Source organism: Danio rerio, chromosome 21 (assembly GCF_052040795.2).
Source record: "Danio rerio strain M-AB ecotype USA chromosome 21, GRCz13ab, whole genome shotgun sequence".
In the NCBI taxonomy this organism is placed as follows: Eukaryota; Metazoa; Chordata; class Actinopteri; order Cypriniformes; family Danionidae; genus Danio; species Danio rerio.
This window is the reverse complement of record NC_141041.1, coordinates 42,623,879-42,643,914: the sequence shown is the minus strand read 5'-3', so window position 1 is coordinate 42,643,914 and position 20,036 is coordinate 42,623,879. Positions and strand designations below refer to the sequence as shown.

Here is a 20,036-nt window from a genome sequence, read left to right as displayed (position 1 = left end):
CTTCTGCGCATGTCAAGGCTCCAATTTCAGCAGTCTTTTGCGACAGTTTGTGCCCGTCAAGCAGGCGTTTTGCCCTCAAGGCGTTCAATGGGAAAAGGGGCTGTCGTCCATATTTTTTACAGTCATTGGTTCCAATCCTCAGAGACCTTTATTGATCTTCAGAATACAAATTAAGATCCGGAAGCTCTATCATCCTCCATATATAGCAATGGTCTTAGACTTCCAAAGTCCCAAAAAATTTTACTTCAGTGGTTCAAAAAAAACTGTAAAAATGACATTGTACACCAATGTCTTCCACATTCCACACAATGTTCTCCTAAAAGCAACTTAGGGCATATATATATATATATATATATATATATATATATATATATATATATATATATATATATATATATATATATATATATATACATACAAAAAGTCAACATATGCACCTTGTCCTTGACTTTTACTACACGCAGCGCACGCACATGAACAGTGAGTAAGAGAGGATATAAAAGCAAACAAGCTCGAAGGTAAAACCTGACGCTCAAGACATAATCTTTAAAATAATGACTTCTATTACAAATGTAGACAGTGGTTTGTGATATAAGGATTACAGCGGAGCATTATATAAATGCACATTTCCATGGAGCGCTTTTAGGTAGCCTGATATTTTTATTTGATGGAAGAAAAAACATGGCAAAAAAAACAGCCGATGCTGGTTTTCAAAAAGGATTCAGTCAGTGTTTTCATTTTGTAATCTAAATTTGTAATTTAAGTGAAAAATAGGCAGACCTATTTGTTTTATTCTTTTTATTTAGCTTATTCTTGTTTCTATACTGGCGAAAACACTGCAGGTGCGTGAAGATGTTCTGTTGATAATATGTTCACATGTTAAAATCAATCAGTATTTTAAAATGCAATATTTATTGTGTCAGAAACAAAATAGACACCTTAATTATTTTGTTTTAAATTAAATAATAATTTGATATTAATCTGACTAGTTAATGGTTAATATTCAGTTAACAAGCAGCGGTTTATGGTTGGCAAAATTAACCAAAATGAGCATCCCTGGTTGCTCTGCAGACTCCAACAGCAACACATAGCACTGCCTGTATTAAACATGCACACTGATTTGATGTGGGAGTAAAGGTATTTAAACAAATAGCTTAAGGTGAAGTAATATTTAAAGTTTTTATACAAGTGTCCTTGTATGATTACAGTTAAACCACTGAGAATGTCACTCTGAATGTTTTGGCAATGTTTCCGGTGAATTTTCTGGACTTTGAATGTCTCTGGACCATTACTGTCTATGAAGGGTCACTGAGCTCTCAGATTTATGTTCCAAGAAAAGGTCTCAGGGGATAACCACAATTGGTAGAGCAATTTAAGCCAAGAACAACACAAACATGTTTTGAGATCAGTGACAATTTTACTGCTAAAAGGTGTAGTATAGTGGTAAAGTACAATTCATGAATCTTCCTTTCATAATAATCTCCTCCTAATACTTTCAGAATACTCCGATATATTGCTATGTTTCTCACCTCGTAGGTCCCTGTTGAAGTCGTGCACCCTGCGCACCTCCATCTCCAGCTTATTTCTCATGGTCTTCTCAAGAGCTTCCCTCTTTGTGGATGATTTAGCCAAGTTCTCGTAAGCTTCTGACACCATCTGGATCTCAGTCTCCATCTGTAAAGAGATTACATTGCTGAGGCCTCACAGAAACAACAAAACAGATTTTGTACAACTAAAACATAGCATGCAACATTGCCTTCCACTTTTGATGTGTCACTCTTGATGTTGATGTCACTCTTGATGTGTCACCTAAAAATCTTTTCAAAGCTTGTTGAATCAAAAGTTTAGATGGTTATCATGCCAGAGTTGATCCTTGGTCATCTGAGAGCGTATTATAATATTTATAAACCCTTTTTTCCATAGAAACACCAAACACTTTTAAACATCTTTGTTATTAAACACACCTGATTCAACTCATCAGCTTGTAAGTAGAATCTACAGGACTCCAGAAACAGAATAATCAGATACCCAACACATCCAAAATGTTTTCTGTTGCTGTGCCTCCAAGAACAAAGTTGAAAACACTGACCTATCCTGAACTGACCTACATTTGCACTGACATGGAAATGGTTTCATTTAAGTGGATGTGGTACAGGTTATGACCTAAATTGAGCAAGCATTAAACATGTCTTTCTCTATCTCACTTACTCAAGGGTCCCCAATTAAATATTTGATTGTGTAATGGTAATGTAATGAGAAACTTCAAAGACAGTCATACCTTTTGTAGTTTGGACACTTTCTCCCCACACACCTCCAGCTCTTGCTTAAGCAAGCGGTTTTCTTCAGACAGCATATCCACCATCTGCTGGGCACGGGCAAGCATGGCATAAGGATCCCCCTGCATGGAGTGTGGATGTGAGTAGTGTTGTGCTGGACTCTGTTGCTGCTGCTGCTGGGGGCCCTGTTGGTGGTACTGGTGCTGGAGCATGTGGAGGCCCCTTGGAGCTGACCCATAATGATCATGTGGAAACACGTGGCTCCGTTGATGAGGAGGATGGCCTGGGCCGTATGGATCACCTTGGTGAGAACCAGGCCCCTGTGAGCTTCGAGCACCTATGGGGAAGGGTGGCTCTCCCGAATGACCCATTGGTGGAAGCGCATGGGAAGCAGCCAAGATGCTGCTGAGAGTGGAAGACTGAGCACGGGAGAGAGAGCCTCCAGACGTAACCGAAGATGAAGGGCTGTGGTGATGGACGGACCTTTGAGAGTGGCTTGAACTCTCCTTACTTGACCTATTGAGGAGCAGAATAATGAATTATACTCACATCTTGATTGATTGCAAGAGTAGTAGACAAATTCTAGAGAACTTTGTGACCTACAAAATAAATTTAAACTTGCATAACCAACGGCTTCTTTCAAGACATTCAGTCACTGTTGTGAAACGACTATGTACTGCATACCAACCGTTCACAAAAATATTTTTCACAGGTCAACATTCCTGGTTCTCTACAACAATAATGGACAAACTGTCATGCTGTGACATGTTGTAGATGATTATTTGAATTTGATATGCATACTTTTGCTATATGCCACACACTTGCTCTACAGTGAATGAATTCAGGGAAACAGGCAAAACTTGCTTTTCCCATAACAGGTTTCCTGACAACATGTCTCAGCATTTAAGGGAAGGGCTGTTTTGAGACTCATCACCTGAAGTTTTAACAACTGATATGCCAGGGAATGTAATATGCGCTGTAAGGTGCATCGCACCAGTTCCCATAAAGTCCCAAAATTCAGCCCACTTCTTAGCCTTTAAGGCACACTCACCGAAAAGAGCCGTACTCAGGTGGTGGCTGGTACCGGACATGAGGAATGTCAGTCCTGGCTGGTTGGCTTGTACCGCGGTGGTCTGGATGGAAGTGTCCAGGCTCCTGGTGCTGAGGCTGATGGTGCTGTTGCTGTTTGGGTGGAGAGGGCATACCTTTAAAAGGATAGTCTGGAGGTGGCCCCCTGTGTGGAGGCCCAGTAGGTTTGTAGTAGTCTCCTGGAAGTCCTGGTGGAGGCAGCTGGGGGGAAAGTGGTGAACTGGTAACAGGAGCATGGGCCTTGACCCCGCTGGTGGCCAATGAGAGCTGCATTAGTCTTTCGCTGAGAGAACGTACATGACCTTGCTTTAGATCCTTGAGCCCATCATCTTGGTGTACTTTGCCTCCATTCATTCTCTGCACCGTGGACCTGCCCTCTGGGGGTCGCACCTTTGAGTTGGTGACTCCAGTCACATAAAAAGCAGCACCCACAGTTGGGGGCATTTGTGGTTGAGGCTGCTGGGGTTGATGGCCACGGAAGTACTGCGACTGAACCTTGGCTTGGTCATAAGTGGGCAGGTCTTCTGGATTCTGCATCTGTCCACTGACACAGCTACCACCAAGTGACCCGGTGCCTCCGCTACCACCGCCTCCTCCTGCAGTGCGTGTGCTGAGCTTCTCCATGCCACTGTCAACTTGCAACTCCTGGCCCTGAGGCTCTTGTCGCGCAATGTGTGGGACCATCGAGTGCTCGTCTGCTGGGCTGCCAGGCCCTGGGTATCCGCTTACTGGACCTTGCTGCTGCTGTTGTTGCAAGGCAAGGTAATTTCGACCCTCGCCATAGCGCATTTGTTCCTGCAAGAGCCGCTGCAGAACCGTGTGTCCACTCCCACCGCTGTTGTTAGCCGATGTGTCCTCGGAAACTGAGGCTGCTGCCCTCATTTCCAGATCTCGTGACCTACCCACCTCATGGAAGGAGGAGCTTCGGGCACGATCCACACTCCCTGTGTAATGAACAATCAATGAACAATCAATGATACGCTCAGCCACCAACCATGACCATAGGCTGAACTATGATGTTGCCAAAAAAAGTTTAAAAAGCAGAAACTGAATAAAAATAAGCTGAAAGAGATTGACAAATATTCTGCATGTTCTAAGAGAAATGTCTGAAATCTCAGACCCCAACTGCCCCAAACTTTTCACACATTGACAGCTGGGCACCATATTCTTTAAAAATCAACAATAAGTAACTTCTTTTGCTAATCTATGACCAATCTACATTTTAAATGCGACAATTGTAACTGTAACCACTACTAATTCCTATCAACTTGCTAATTAGGGATTGATAAAGTTGTATCTTGCAGCTTAGATTGTGTAAAGTAAAGATTGAGCAGTACAGATTGAGCCCAGTGTCAAGGTGTTGAAGTTCACCCATAATGCAAATCAGGTTACCATTACCATATACCGTTCATACAACATCACTGTACAACAGCTCCACTTCTTTAACATGCAGTCATCTGTTTTCCCAAAGCATATGCATCTTAGTTCAAAACCTAAACCCAGATATACCTAAACTAAGATTAAGACACTTAGGCATAACACAAAACAATTTAAAACAAAAACGACAGCTGTTAAAGCATACAAAGCCATTAGGTAGAAACCATTCCATAACATCAGTGCCAATGGGGATGTAATGTGTAATTCCACTTGAACTATATTAGTACAGCAAAATAAAAGTTGACTGTTATATGCATTCTGCCTCTCTAAATGGTGTTAATGGTTTCTACTACTGGCTTTGAACAATTTGTAGTTTAGAGGTTATTGCACCATCTAAAATGTAATGAAGGGGAACTTATTACGTCTATTGTTTTCTGATATTCCCCGCATTCTCAAGGAGGATGAGGCTTTTTTCCGAAACATCTGTGGTGAATAAATAAATAAACGTAAAGTGAGTCAAAAACAGAGCCATCAGTGTGCAACTGCTTTCCAAATTGGAAAGTCAAAGAAATTTGGAGACAGAGAGAGAGTGAAAGAAGAAAAATGCATTGCATAGTGACCCCTCATACTTTAACTTCCACTTCCTGTCATTCTCCAATCTTTCACTCACTGAGCCCTCCACAGAGCCAATAAGAGAGATGGCCACAAAACAAAACAGGATGAGAACGTGAAATGCAAAGGTCACAAAAAAAAAAAAACTTAAAAGCAATGGAATGATGGCTGATAACTGTCAAACTCATAAAATAAAAAGCAGATTTGTCAAAAGTTACTTGTTACTTGTATTTACACACATTTGTTAGACTGCAACATTCACCAAACATGGTAAATTATGCTGTCAGACAATTTTTGATTTAGAAAAACTTTAAGAAACACTTTTATTTAAAAAAAATAATTGTTTGTATTACTCACTTTAAGAACAAAATCCCATAGGACTTTAAGTGATAAAACTGTCTTCAAAATGTTCTACACTGCAAAAATTGTTGACTTACTAAAAATTTTTGTCTCGTTTTTATTCCAAATGTCTTAAAGTTCTTAAATCAAGAAGCATTTTCTAGACAACTAAGATTTTATTTTTTTTTTTCAGAAATAAGTAAAAAATTTACATTTATTTTTCCTTTAAACAAGCAAAATAATCTACCATTGGTGTAGATAAATAATTCATATTCCAAATGCAAAAACAAGATTCAATTGCTTACCCCCCTGGCAGATTATTTCACTTATTTTTAGGAAAAACTCAATTATGATTTATTAGTTTTGAAAACAACACGATATGTTTTTTGTACTTATCTAGCTTATGCTTCTTGATTTAAGAAACTCGGACTAGAAACAAGACAAACTCGAAGAAAATCATTTTTGTTGTGGGAATCACTAGGTAGCAAACGCGAACTTCACTAACATACAACTTCAAGAGGTTTGCATCATCCCACTGATGTCCACCCCACCCAATTAGGCTCCTCTACAGTTCTCCTGTCATCTTTTGTTTCCGTTATTAATGTCGACCAAATTCACATACCTGTGTGGCTGATGTAGCTGCTTTCGTATGTTACAACTGTCTGCTCATGGTCCTGAGATTCACTCTGGTTGCTGCTCTGAAGAAGCTCCTCGAGTTGCTCCAAAACACACGGCCGGTCGGCGAGGTCCTGAACGCCAAGCCACTCTAGAACAGGAAGGCACTCGGGCGAGTTAGAACAATGGGGGTGGGGTCCAAAGACAGGCTTTTTTTGGGTTGCAGAAAAAAATACATTACATTTGAAAGATAGGGGACATGTTTGTTTCCCTATTGTAATAGAAAAAAAATAATGGCCTTGTGTTTTTTTACTCCCTCACAGACACTCGGGACTATACTGCAGCTGTATTGCTAAGTGACTAAAAAAAAACAATACTCGGCTACCTGACTGAGATTAGTGAGAAACTCTGACACAGATATAAGGGAGTTTAAGGAAAAAAGGCTTTGGATTTGTGGGTAGAAATAGCATCTGATATATCAGTTCAACTCAAACAGGAATGCAAGAATGTGCATCATTGTAAGGTATTAGGATATGCCTTAAAATACAAGAAAATTCAGTAACTTTTAATGTAGTGTGTGACATTATAATGCTTTATGCACTGACAAATATCTCTGAAATGATTAATTTAAAAAAAGCTTTTGTGTATTTATATATAGCTCTGGGAAGAAGTAAGAGATTCTTTCTAAATTATTGCCAGTTTTTATGTATTTGCAATTTAGGTAATAATAAATAATATTAATTAATTTTATTTGTAAATGTCCTTTCTGGACACCCAAGGTCATCTTACAACAAGCGTTAACAGCCATACTAGAAGAAATTAAAACAATTAATAAAACGTAACAGAATAGTCAATATGATAGTCAATGATAGCCAAAAAATCTCGTCTTAGGACGAGATTTAAAAGTGTGAAGACTATCGCTGCTCTTTAGGTCCAGAGGAGTTTCATCCTTGAGGAGCCATGGAGCTAAAAGATCTGGCTCCAATTGTATTTAATCGAGTGCGAGGTGGCATTAAAGTGAAATAGTTGGCTAAGAGTGTGAGAAGGGGTGTAAATATGAAGAGGTTTAGTGAGATATTGAGGAGCAAGATTATGAAGCACCTTAAAAGTAAAAAGTAGTATTGTAAAATCAATATGAAACTTTAAGTGTTTAACGTAAGTGTTTTGAGTATGATGTGCATTTGTGTTTTATTTAAGAAATAAAAGATATTAACTAGTCTTCAAAATTTTCTACAAATATTTCCATTTTGCGGAAAATGACAACATACAGTTATGGAAAATAAATTTCTATAGTGAGCCAACTCTTATCATTTTAATTAGCATTATTTCTTTTGGGTTGTGCAGTTTAATTCACAGAATTTTGACAAAATTACTTTGTATACTGCAAACCCGCAAATTCTTTTCATAACATCTATAATGCATGTTTACTTACCTCATTTAAAACATTTTTAAAAATGTTTACAGATTGATATTTTTCTGTTCCCATACCTCTGTGGTTAGTTGATATGGAAGATATAAACAAATGTTTCAATATAATGTTAACATAGACTTTCTCTATGAATTTAAGTTTTGAGTTTTTACTGCAAAAGTCACATATAAACGCTGGAATTGCTCATATATATTTGTATATAGCTCTAAGAGTCTATCGTGTTTTGAGTATTATGTGCATTTGTGTTTTATTTAAGAAATGAAAGATATTAACTAGTCTTCAAAAGTGTAATTACAATTTTTTTTTCATTTTTTCTAAATGACAACATTTATGAATACACGCATATACAGCAATTTCTCAATTTCTCTAGAAATGTGTTTGAGCAAAATGTTAATAATTGTATTATTCAATAAAGGATTTATATTTTAAAAAGTTTTATCTTTTTCCATAGAAAATTACAATTGGTGAGAATAAACATTTTCCCCTATTTGTTATGACTGAAAAATCTGTTTGTTTTTTTTCCACCAAATATTGATTTTTCAACCCTTCTTAAGTTAAAAACTTTCATATAGGGTATTTGTCCTATTAGTTGTTTTTTGTCGTCTTTGTTTTTTATTCTGCTTTTTTTATGTCATCAGAAGTTTACAGTAGACATTTTACTTAAAACACGTGCCCATTAAAGGTAAACAAGGGGAACAAAGTTAGTTTCAAGCAGTCTCAAAAGTGTTTACAGAGATGTGTATGCACAAATCTAAGCAACATCTCACGTCAAGTTGTACTGATTTGTATTTTGCATAATGCTGAGAATTGTGTGGATGAAAATATTGTTATTAAATACTATTCGTAAACAGAATTTAGACAAAAAAAACTAGACACCTGATTAAAGACAACACATTATTAAAAGAGTACTCACTACCAACAACTCCTGAATCACGCAAACACAAAGCATCAAGTTGCTATGAATAAGTCTGAATCATACACTGAACTAGAGGCTTCTCTGATAGACCCCCGGCCTCGACAAAAACAGAAGGCTACAGATGCCTCACACTCAAGCTGACGCTTCAACTTCAAGTTCCTTGACTGTTTCAGATAAACAGTTTATTCCACGAGTGGAGTGGCCAGACGTGTATTTGTGGAATCTGACATGGCTAAAAGTCCACAGATAGGACCCCCATTGAAAGTTTCCAAAGATTCTGACCTCACAGTCCTGCCAAGGCTGTATCAGTGACATTATGTGCTTACAATCTGAGTGCTGACAAAGGTACTGTATGGAGTGCTGTATCTCAAAGTACATGCTGAAAAAAAAAACATGTTTTTTTTGTCTTGTTTCTAGCCCAATATTTAAAATTGAAGTAAAACATATTGTCTTGCTTTCAGAAATAACGTAAACATTTACATTTCCTTCAGACTTGCTAAATAATCCGCCAATGCGGACCCAGTACCGGGTCCGTGACGTCATCGACTTTCGCTTTCAGATTTAAAGGGCTAGCATTGCACCAGACCCCCGTAAGTGGTGTCGTTTTAAAGTGTAGAATCTATATTTTATGCACATATGCATCACTTTGGTTTTTATTTTACTGTATAAAAGTTATTTACACTGAAATATACAGTATTTTGGATACCCGAGCTAGGTATTTTACATTGGTTCATTTTCATATTTTTTTATATGACACATGTACAAGTTGTAGCTCAAATGAAAGCTCTTTCCGGTGCTCATACAGTTCTAGCATTCTTTTTACTGAATTATATTCATATGCCAAACAGTTGTTGAATGAATTGTGGTGTTTCCATGGCGCAGAAATGTAAACAATACATTCATGATCAATAAGCAGCCCCAGATAGCACAGACAGCTGTCATCTCTTACCTTATGCTGTGCCCTTCAGGGTTATTCTCCTCTGTTTTTGAGGTGATGTGCATAAGTAAACCTTTTATATGTCTGATGTGCTCCAAACACAGTGAATTATGTTTGATCAAACAAAAGAATAGTGAAATATGTAAACAATGATCGCTCCCTGTGGCTTGTACAGCAACTCTCATCAGTTGGAATGCAATAACTTTTGCATAGATTATGGTAGAGACATTTTTCTTCTTTCCTATGATTACAGACATGTGCAGGAACCACTTAAATTAATTACAGCACGCTAGACCACACAGAACCTAAAAGGTACACTTTCAAATTTGAGTTTATAAAAAAAAAATACAAAAAGCACCTCTTTTTTTAGGTGTTTATTATAACACAGATGACATATACAGTTATTTTAAACACTTTCAATAGTGTTTTATGAAAATTCAAAGGGTTTTCTTTAAAATTATACCAATTCTTTGGATTTACACCTCTTTATGTGGATTTGGGAAGGCAAAATCCAGGCGGACATCCCCAAATAGCAGCAGAGTTTAAGTGGTTAAATAAAAGTGAAAATAAGACTATTTACTTACCTTATTGACCGATTTTTTGCTTGTTTAAAGCAAAACTCACTTAATTTTGACATATTATTTCTGAAATCAAGACTGTATTTCTTGCTTGCTTAAAAATGCTTTTAGATTTAAGAAGTTGTAGATATTAGATTACAACAAGACAACAACTAAGTATGAAAAGCATTTTTTTCTCAGTGCAATTCCAGGAACTACAAAAATCTGCTTTTCTATCCTCTTAACTTCATGAGTACACATTTACTATAAACACAGTGCATACACCAAATGCTTTGTCTTGACTGAACATAACCTTCAATAAAGTTCAAACATTGAGTAAAATTTAACTTGGCATCCCACTCATACCGCAACTACAACAAGAAACTGAACTGAAAGCTATGAAAAATACAGCCAACATAAACATAACTCACAGATACTTCTTTCCACCAAAGACGTCTTGGGTGAGAAAACTCTTGAGCACTTGTCTTGAGTCGTACTCCTCCGTTCACACGCTCAACAATACTGCAGCCATACACACACTCGAGCACTGAACTAGCTAATGCATTCCATCAGGTGTGGCTGTAAGGAGAGGTGCGCTGGACCAACGCCAGTCATCTACACACCTTCAAACCTGCCTGTTGCTCTTAATACTCCAAACTTCAGCATCAAAATGAGTAGTGATAATTATCCGAGACTGGGTGTGCGGTGCATATCTGAATTCTGACTAATTTCACAGTTGGAAAAGTAATTTGTGATTTATATATTGTTTTATTTGATGAACTGTGGAGTCTGCCTAAAAAGAATAGTGTGGGACAGAGTATATGTGAACTCTGATTCACATTCACTTCTGAGTTTCACATTCACTTCTGAATTTGGTTCTGATGTAAATGCAGCTGTACTTAATCACAAAAGTGAGTGAATTTAATAGAAGTCTTAACATATGTGACTGAGATTTATATTTAGCTTCAGTCACACTTCATTTTGATGGTCCGTTTGTGAACACATTCCATGAAGGAAAGGGGATCAATTGAACTTTGGTTTAGTGGTTCTTTAGTGCTTTTGGTGGGGAGTTTGTCAGAATATTTGTTGAATGTTGTTGCACAATTTCAAATTCAATTTTCACAAGGAGTTCCTGACAGCACTTTTCTGTACATTTCTACAACAGTCAAATTATGTCGTCTTTGCGGCGATCTTTACATGATACTAGATACAATCTACACAAATTAAATTGAGATGTGGGAAATGTACAAATCGTGTGACATGCAAATATTTACATTAATAGAATTTTGACACAAAAACTCTATGGCTAGAATTTAATCGCCATTATATTTGGAAAACAAATTATATTGGAATATTTTGTTCTTCTGCAATGTACATTCAATTTTATGAGATGAACTAAATAGCTAGTATTATTAGGAAAGAACTGATCATTTTAGATTGCGATGATATTGTTGGAAAGTACATCTGCGTTAATAATCATGAACAAATAGAAAGCATAGATAATTTCAAAAGAGCAAAGATGAAATGAGTAGTCGTACAGTAGTTAAGACAAAACTTGGATGGTCATATGCTAAATAACACTGTATAGTAGGGATGTAACAATATTGTAAATACAGTCATACCGCAATAGTAATTTTTGTTCAATATTACCGTAGGCGCATGACTCGATAAAAATATATTTGTGAGAAAAGTTTGCTTAGGCAAATAAAGCGAACGGGAGGTAACGGGAACTACAATTCCCATCAGCCTAGGTGTGGCCATCATCCTTTGCAGTCTGTTGTCACTACAGATCCAGTAATTCGGAAATGGAGTGTGTTGTTAGTAGCAGGGAAGAAAAAGAGCTGGAAATGATCGAACCTAAAGCGGGTTTTAAATCGGATGTGTGGAAGCAATTCAGTTTCTTTCTAAAAAGATACGAAAAAAGAGAAAAGGTGACAGACAAAGAAAAAAACAGTATGCAGGCACTGCCAGACTGTGGTGAAATATAAGTCGGGGAATATGACTAAAAACAGTCATGGGGACTGCAGAACACAGCACACTTGTTAGATTGATGCAGACATTGACTTGTACCGCAAAGAGTCCTCTATCTCACTCATGGCTTGCCCTCTCAAGTGGTGGAAAGACAATGCACAACGTTACCCACTGCGGTCAACCTTGGCTAAATCATATCTCTCTGTCCCAGAAACCTCAGTCCCAAATGAGAGGGGTTTTTTTCTCTGTTGCAGGGGACATGCATCCCAGCTTTTACCAGATTATAGTTATATGATCATTTTCCTTAAAAACCCCATCTTTATCTAAGTGAGTGAGTGATTAAATGTTGAATGTGATGAGTTTTCAACAATACTAAATTGAAACTTTGTTTTATATGGTTTAATAGTTTTTTGTTATTAAAATTGAAAAATTTAAGTTCCTGTTTCGAAACTTACAGATAGATGGCTAATTTGTATGTCATTGATATGTTCAGTGCTAAGGTAAATAAACACTTTTGGCACTTTTTCAAGTCTTTTCATTAGTTTTGTTTTTTTCTGTAAATTATTCAATAAATACCGTACCGTGCCATTCATACCGAGGTATTATCGTACAGTGAAATTCTGATACTGTTACATCCCTACTGTATAGTCTTCAATAAATGCAAATAATCTTTGACCCTAAACCCCAAAAACATGTAATTACTTGTGCCTAAATGTTTCAAAATCACTTGAAATTAGGGCTGGGCCAATAATTGATGTTATATCGAATCGCGATAAAATTTATGTGAATAGCAAAGCTCTGGACTTTCTTACTCTATATTGATCTAAGAGCCAATCACACAGCAGAAATGTGCAGCAATGGGAATCTAAAAGTGTGCTTAGAGACATTAGAGATGTATTAGCACAAAAAATAAATAAAAAAATGAAGTAATTTATTCTCTGAAAATATGTTATTCCATTTAATGGACCCTCTAATTTTTGTGGCTTCAGTAATTGTTGGGTACTGTTTTAAATCTGGAAGTCTTAACAATATCAATATAGTCCAATATGGAAAATAATTATCAAGATTGCATTTTTGCCATATCGCCCAGCCCTACTTGACATGCTTAAGTCTTAAAAACACACGCAAATAATAAACTTTCACTCTGTTATAGTTAGTTTGCAATGACTCCACAAATCTTATGTGTTCTGATCTACAGTAGCTGATCAACTATAATCTCAGCAAGACATTGCACATGCATGAAACTATTGCAGATGGGCATATTACGATATCGATGGTGAATAAAAAAAATGCAAAGAATAGTCGTTATATGGTTTACTATATTCAAATTTTTACACAGTCACCAAATCACAATCCAACAGAACGCCCATGAGATGCAGTATAACCTGACATTTGCAAACTAATCTGCAAAAACTGTGTGATGGTCTCAAGTCAACATACAAAAATCTCTGAGGAATGTTTCAAGCTTATCATTGAATTTCTTTTAATAAAATTAATGCAGTTCTTAAAGCAATAGGATATCCTTCGCTAGTACTACTAAACTGGAATAAATACAGTGCTCAGCATACATAAGTATACCCCTCACAAAATCTATCTTTTAAATTCATATTTTTAATAGGAAGCTATACAACATTATACTGGTGCATATACATAAGATTAGTCAGTACTGAAGCCAAATCTGGAGCTTATCTAACAAAATAACTTAAGATAACAGTCTAAAAACTAGTACACCCAAATTTATTTGTTATAGAAAACTGCTGAATACAAATAAAAAAAACAGAAAAAAAATCAAGAAGCAAAAATTATTAAAAAGTTAAGGTAAATGTTTGTAGTTTGCAAATTTTTTTTGCAATATTTTGCTTGAATTGTATTATCTTCCAATTTCTAAATATGTTTAGTGACTAAAATAAATGAAATAAAATAAATCTGTTTTGTTTAAATGCACCTAAATACATTGCCAATATTCACTAAGAAACAGATAAAAATTCATTTTCAAAATGGGGTGTAAATTATGCTGAGCACTGTATCTGTGATCTGTTGACTTTTGATGTTGAAAATTCAACTCTACGGTTTACCAGACTTTTATTGACATTTTAATAGTTTGAAATAATATAGAGAGAACTAGGTCTATAAAATACCAGAAAATATAATGTTAGTTTAGTACAAGTTTTTTTAGCATAATATACAACACCAACCCAGACATTATATCACTTTAAGCCAATGAAAATGTTTAAAAAATCACTTTTTCAAGATTAAAATAAGCAAGGAAGCAAGATAAAAGTCCCATAATGCAATTCAGAAGCATAAATAAACAAAACAAAGCAAAAAAAATACATGAATCACAAAATAAGTAAAACTTTGTATAAAATTAATTATGGATATTTTTTACATTGCAGCCAGGTGTAAAATAAAGTGGCCACTAAGCATGCCTTAAATGCATTAAAAAGGTTTGTACTGTATCAGTTCATGACCCATCAATAACCCAAACATTTTGTCAACAGACAAATCCCTAAAAAATGTCAAGCCAACAAGAGCAAAGGATCCACCTGCTGAGAAAGAGTTGAGTAATGTATAAACAGGTGGCAAACCGCAAGTCCTCAGATAAGAAACTAAAACACCTGGCTTGCCGTAACACAGCCAGCAGTTATTATTCCTTCCTCATAATCCTAACTGCTGCCGCCGTGACTGCTCAAGAACAACTGAACAGAGCCAAGAGCAACATTGGGTACTGGGCAACAGCTTAGTGTAAAGGCAAAAAAAGTGCAACCAATTAATAATATTAATAAAATTGCAGCTTTATCCACTAGCAATGCTATATGGCAGGCTTCAATAAACATGTCAGCCATACAAAAATATCCCCTCTGGTGTGCAATAATGGGGCGATAAAGTCAAGCAAATATTTTCATTTAATACAACCTGACTTCCTTGAAAATAAATGTTGTGCTTATATAACTGGGAAAATCCTCAAGTTATACATTAATAAGTAAAGCAATATTTATAATCCCAGTATGTCAAATTTAAAATCAAACTAAAATTTACGACGCATTTTTACTAACTGTATGCTGGGGTTTCTGAGGGTCCAAGACATTCTGAATGGACGCTGACATTGTCTAAATATTTACGTTTCATGCACAAGCTTCCCAGGGCCCCCACGCAGACACTGTTTACTCGGGTAATACATAAGGAATGTGGCCCAGAGAAGATTGGAGTATGGGGTCACACTGGCACTCGGTCAAACAGCCACTGACAGACAGAACAGTCCATTCCTGCCCTCATTATGGTGAGACACTCCAGATTCTCGGTATGGTGATAGGTTAATATCTGATCGAGGACTCATGTTAAATTGTTTTTTTCCACTATACCAAAAAAAGAAACGATTAATTTTACATTACATTAGGACACGCTTGCTGTTCTTCAAAACGGTTTCCAAAATTACCCAGTAGTTTCGTGTACAGAGTGACTAATTCCCTCACATCTAATCTTTCAAAACACTTCTCCTTTTACACTTCTTTTCTTTTTTAGTCATAAGACTAGAAGCTGACACAATAGAAGCAATCAGCAAATAGATCAGATATAGGCATATAGACGTCTGAAAAATAAACAATAAGTACCGATGTTGGGTAATTTGACCCAACGCAACAATCAAGAGCTTGTCCAACAAGTGTTTTTGTTCTTTCCTTTTTTCTTTTTTTTTTTATGATAATACAGTATTGTCAGACTATTAACTTTTTCTTGTCTTAAAAGTGTCAAATTATCTTACATTTCTTAGGATTCTTATTCAGGGTCTATGTCTTTATGATTTAATTTCCTGTTTTACTTTTTTTCTTTGCCTATTGGTAACACAACATGTAACTATTACTAGTACCAGGTTGGACCCCCATTTGCCTTCAGAACGGCTTTAATCCTTAGTGGTATAGATTCAACAATGTACTGGAAATATTCCTCAGAGATTTTGGTCCATATTGTCATGTTAGCATCATGCAGTTGCTGCAGATTTGTCGGCTGCACATCCATTAGGTGAATCTCCCGTTCCACCACATCCCAAAAGTGCTCTATTGGATTGAGTTCAGGTGACTGTGGAGGCCATTTGAGTACAGTACCTCATTTTCATGTTTAAGAAGCCAATCTGAGATGATTTATGCTTTATGACATTGTGCGTTATCCTGCTGGAAGTAGCCAACAGATGCTGGGTACACTGTGGTCATAAAGGGATGGACATGATCAGCAATAATAATGGCTGTGGCATTGACACAATGCTCAATTGGTACTAATGTGCTCGAAGTGTGCCAAGAAAATATCCCCTACATTACACCACCACCACCAGTCTGAATCACTGATACAAGGCAGGATGGATTCATGCTTTCATGGTGTTGATGCCAAATTCTGACCCGACCATCCGAACATTGTAGCAGAAACTGAGACTCATCAGACCAGGCAACGTTTTTCCAATCTTTTATTGTCTAACTTTGGTGAGCCTAAGCGAATTGTAGTCTCAGGGTGCTTTCACACCTGTGAATCGATTCAGTTGTTCCGAAACAGAGATTACAAATGTTACATTGTTGCTCTTTGCTCTTGGAGCGGTTCGCTTTCACATTGCAAAGTTTCTAATCGGACCAAAAGAGCTAAAACAAGTCACGTGCGAGTAAACTCTCCTTACATTGGTCAGAATGTCAGGGTTTTTTTGCCGCCAGGAGAGGTGGTGGTTTGGTGGTGATTGACAGGGTGAGTGTGCGACGTGTCTGAGGAGAGACGTGGTGGGGAGGGGTGAGAAGGGTGCGCGACGATGCCTATTTGAGGACCGGGAGGGAGACGCAAGATTAGCGGGAGATCATCACTCGTTTGCGGGCATCTGGAGACTCGCGAAACTTCCCGCCATACTCATAATTCTCTCTTCATATAGCCGTAAGCCTATTACATATCCATAAAACACAGTAATTTAATTGCGCTCGGATCGGATCGCTTTCTCACTGCAATCGAACCGCTCCAGGGTTCGTTTCAATTGAGCCGAGACCACCTCATTAAAGCGATCTCGGAGCGATTACTTTGGCGCGGAACACATCGATATTGCCCTGTTCACATATGCCAAACGAACCGCGCTAACTGGGCAAACGAGATACGTTCCGGAACAAAAGTGTAGGTGTGAAAGCACCCTCAGATTCCTGTTCTTAGCTGACAGGAGTGGCACTCCGTGTGTACTTCTGCTGCTGTAGCCCATTCATCTCAAGGTTGGACCTGTTGTGTGTTCAGAGATGCTCTTCTGCATATCTCGGTTGTAACAAGTGGTTATTTGAGCTGCTGTTGCCTTTCTATCAGCTCGATCCAGTCTGACCATTCTCCTCTGAACTCTTGCATCAACAAAACATTTGCGCCCACAGAACTGCCACTCACTAGATATTTTCTCTTTTTCAGCCCATCCTCTGTTAACCCTAGAGATGGTCGTGTGTGAAAATCCCAGTAGATCAGCAGTTTCTGAAATACTCAGACCAGCCCGTCTGGCACCAACAACCATGTCACATTTAAAGTAACTTAAATCACTTTTCCTTCCTAATTCTGATGCTCGGTTTGAACTTCAGCAGATCGCCTTGACCATGTCTACATGCCTAAATGAACTGAGTTGCTGCTATGTGACTGGCAGATTAGAAGTTTGCGTTAACAAGCAATTGGACAAGTGTACCTAATAAAGTGGCGATTAGGTATAAAAAGAAAAAATGGCAAAACTTTTGTCTAAGCAAAATCAGACCTTACTGTCCTAATCAAATAATTAAAAATTAAGGAATGATCATATTTTATTTAGGTAAAAAAGCATAATCCTGAGGCCTATGCCTTTCATATAAGCAACTTCTGATACCAAATGATCACCTAAAAGTCAAGATTTTATTTGTTGTTGCTAAAACTTGGATAGACGACAAGACTTTTGTCAGGTAGTGTACAGCTGCATACACAACTTCCGAAGGCTTATGAACCAGTTTGGATTGACAGCTCACATATGGCATCCCAAAGAAACCACCACTCATCATGAGTAGGCTGCAAATTTCCAGAATATTTTGGCCCATGATTGAGTCTAAATTATGCGCAAATTATTAATTTACAACAGTTTGTAAAGTAATATTTTCAGTTTTTTTGTAGATAGATTATATGAGAGACTTGCTTTCTTTATCAAACAAGTGGATCCAATTGGATTTGCACTGTAAACCTTAAATAAATGTTAAAAGAATATTAATTATCTACATGTAACATCACTGGAAACATGTATCACCCTGGCATTTTTTTACTTATGCAGACTACAGAGCAGAAAAAAATGCAGAAGCTCAATCAATGACATCAATGAAATAAACAGATTTTGACCTAAAAAGGGGTGTTAAGTCATTGGTCCATTTGCATGTTTCCACAGACTTTACCTTTTGGTAGAGCTGTGGCAGAAGCAAGCAGGATTTTCCATTGCATTTTCTTGTCTTACTTCCCAAGCTGATGAATATTGCCGCAGGCTACAACGGTAAACCGTCTAATGCTGACAAGTGGCAGAACAGCATTCCGCAAAGGCTAAAGTTTCACCACAACAGCTTCCTGACATAAAAGTGTAAAAGCGGGAAAGATCCGCGGGATGACCTTAGAAGACGTCAGTTAAGGCTGAAAGACCAAAAAACTTTCGCAATCACTGTTTACATAACAGGGGAGCATTAGGGGAAGGTTTCCAGAGGTTTAACGAACTCCAGAGAGTCTGTGCATGTCAAAAAGTCCTTTTATGCTTTATGTAGGACATGATAACACTGACAATATTGTTATGCGAGAAGGAGGAGCTAGCACAGAAGAAAGTTTCTGTGTGGTAGAAGAGATAGAGAAAGAGATGTTGATGAAGACGCGACCACAAGAATGCAATAAAGAGGACCAAAAGTTTATGGAAGGAAAAAAAAGACAATCTACAGTATAGTCTACAGGAAAATAAATAAATAAATACATTATGTTCTGGGCATTAATTCACGTGACAACAGAATTGAGTGCCCAAAAATGTGTCATTTTGAAAGTGCTTTGAAAATGAAACCACTATCGTCTCTGTGTAAATGTGAATTTGTTTGAATGGTGAAACGTTTCTTTACAAAGTGACATCACCAACCACTGGACTGGCCATAATGGCCAACATACACTGCACAACGATTTGATGTTTTATTTTGTTGTATATATTGTTTTATTAAGTTTCATTTTTTAAATCATTGAAACCCGTTGTTGTATCTATTGTTCTCTTGGTTTTGTACAAATAGTGATATCATTGATTTAAAATTCATTTAAAATCGTACATTTTATGTTAGTGAGCATGTAGAAGAGTTCTTGTGCTTTCCTCATGTAATTCAAGTCAGTGGTCCCCAACCCCTGGGCCGTGGACCAGTACCAGTCCGTGGATCAATTGGTACTGAGCCGCAAAAGAAATGATTAATTATTTCCATTTTAATGATCGTTTTCCATCTTTTATTTTAAAAATTCTATTAATTTGAAAAATTACCATATTCACTCAGTTACACCTTAGTCACTTGAATGCCAAAATGTAACCCTCAGTGAAGGACCCACAAACTGCCAAGAAATGGATCTGCAACCCATTTGTCAACAAATCAGTTAAATCCAGCATGTCTGTGCAAGAAGATCAACAGCTAGAGATCGCAAATGACAGCGGCCGTTCACATATTACGTGTTTTCCGCATTAAGCTTGATATTTCCAATGTAGGCGCGCAACTTGAACAAGCATATTAGGAGTGAGGGGCTTGCGCCTTCCAGGCACACCCATCTGAAAACATCTTAATTTTTCAGAATGCCGCAAGAGCACAGTGAGTCACGTGATAAGAACTGACCGATCAGCTTCGTTCCAGCTTTGTATGGAATATACACATTTCGGTAGACCAAGGCTCAATCCCAATTCCACCCCTTAGTC

The 20,036-nt window shown here is 37.3% G+C and overlaps 2 protein-coding genes across 6 annotated transcripts in view; one reads left to right on the top strand and one right to left on the bottom strand.

Annotated features, from left to right (window-relative positions):
* Positions 1 to 20,036, top strand: part of prrg3 (proline rich and Gla domain 3) — a 303,812-nt gene that overhangs the window by 83,748 nt on the left and 200,028 nt on the right. The gene's annotated exons all lie outside the window — the stretch shown is intronic.
* Positions 1 to 20,036, bottom strand: part of amot (angiomotin) — a 69,815-nt gene that overhangs the window by 31,495 nt on the left and 18,284 nt on the right. For 2 of the 5 annotated variants that reach the window (XR_015520525.1, XM_087301748.1), the window contains exons 2-6: positions 6,316 to 6,459; positions 5,165 to 5,225; positions 3,328 to 4,309; positions 2,279 to 2,792; positions 1,530 to 1,674 (exon numbers count right to left, since the gene is read on the bottom strand). Coding sequence is in view for 3 of the 5 variants with exons in the window: in XM_087301748.1 (XP_087157874.1) it covers positions 1,530 to 1,674; positions 2,279 to 2,792; positions 3,328 to 4,309; positions 5,165 to 5,225 (1,702 nt within the window). In the remaining 2 variants the exon portion in view is untranslated. Of the gene's footprint in view, positions 1 to 1,529; positions 1,675 to 2,278; positions 2,793 to 3,327; positions 4,310 to 5,164; positions 5,226 to 6,315; positions 6,460 to 18,516; positions 18,756 to 20,036 lie in introns of those variants that run through there. The other 3 variants (XR_015520526.1, XM_087301749.1, XM_087301747.1) reach the window with 2 other exon arrangements.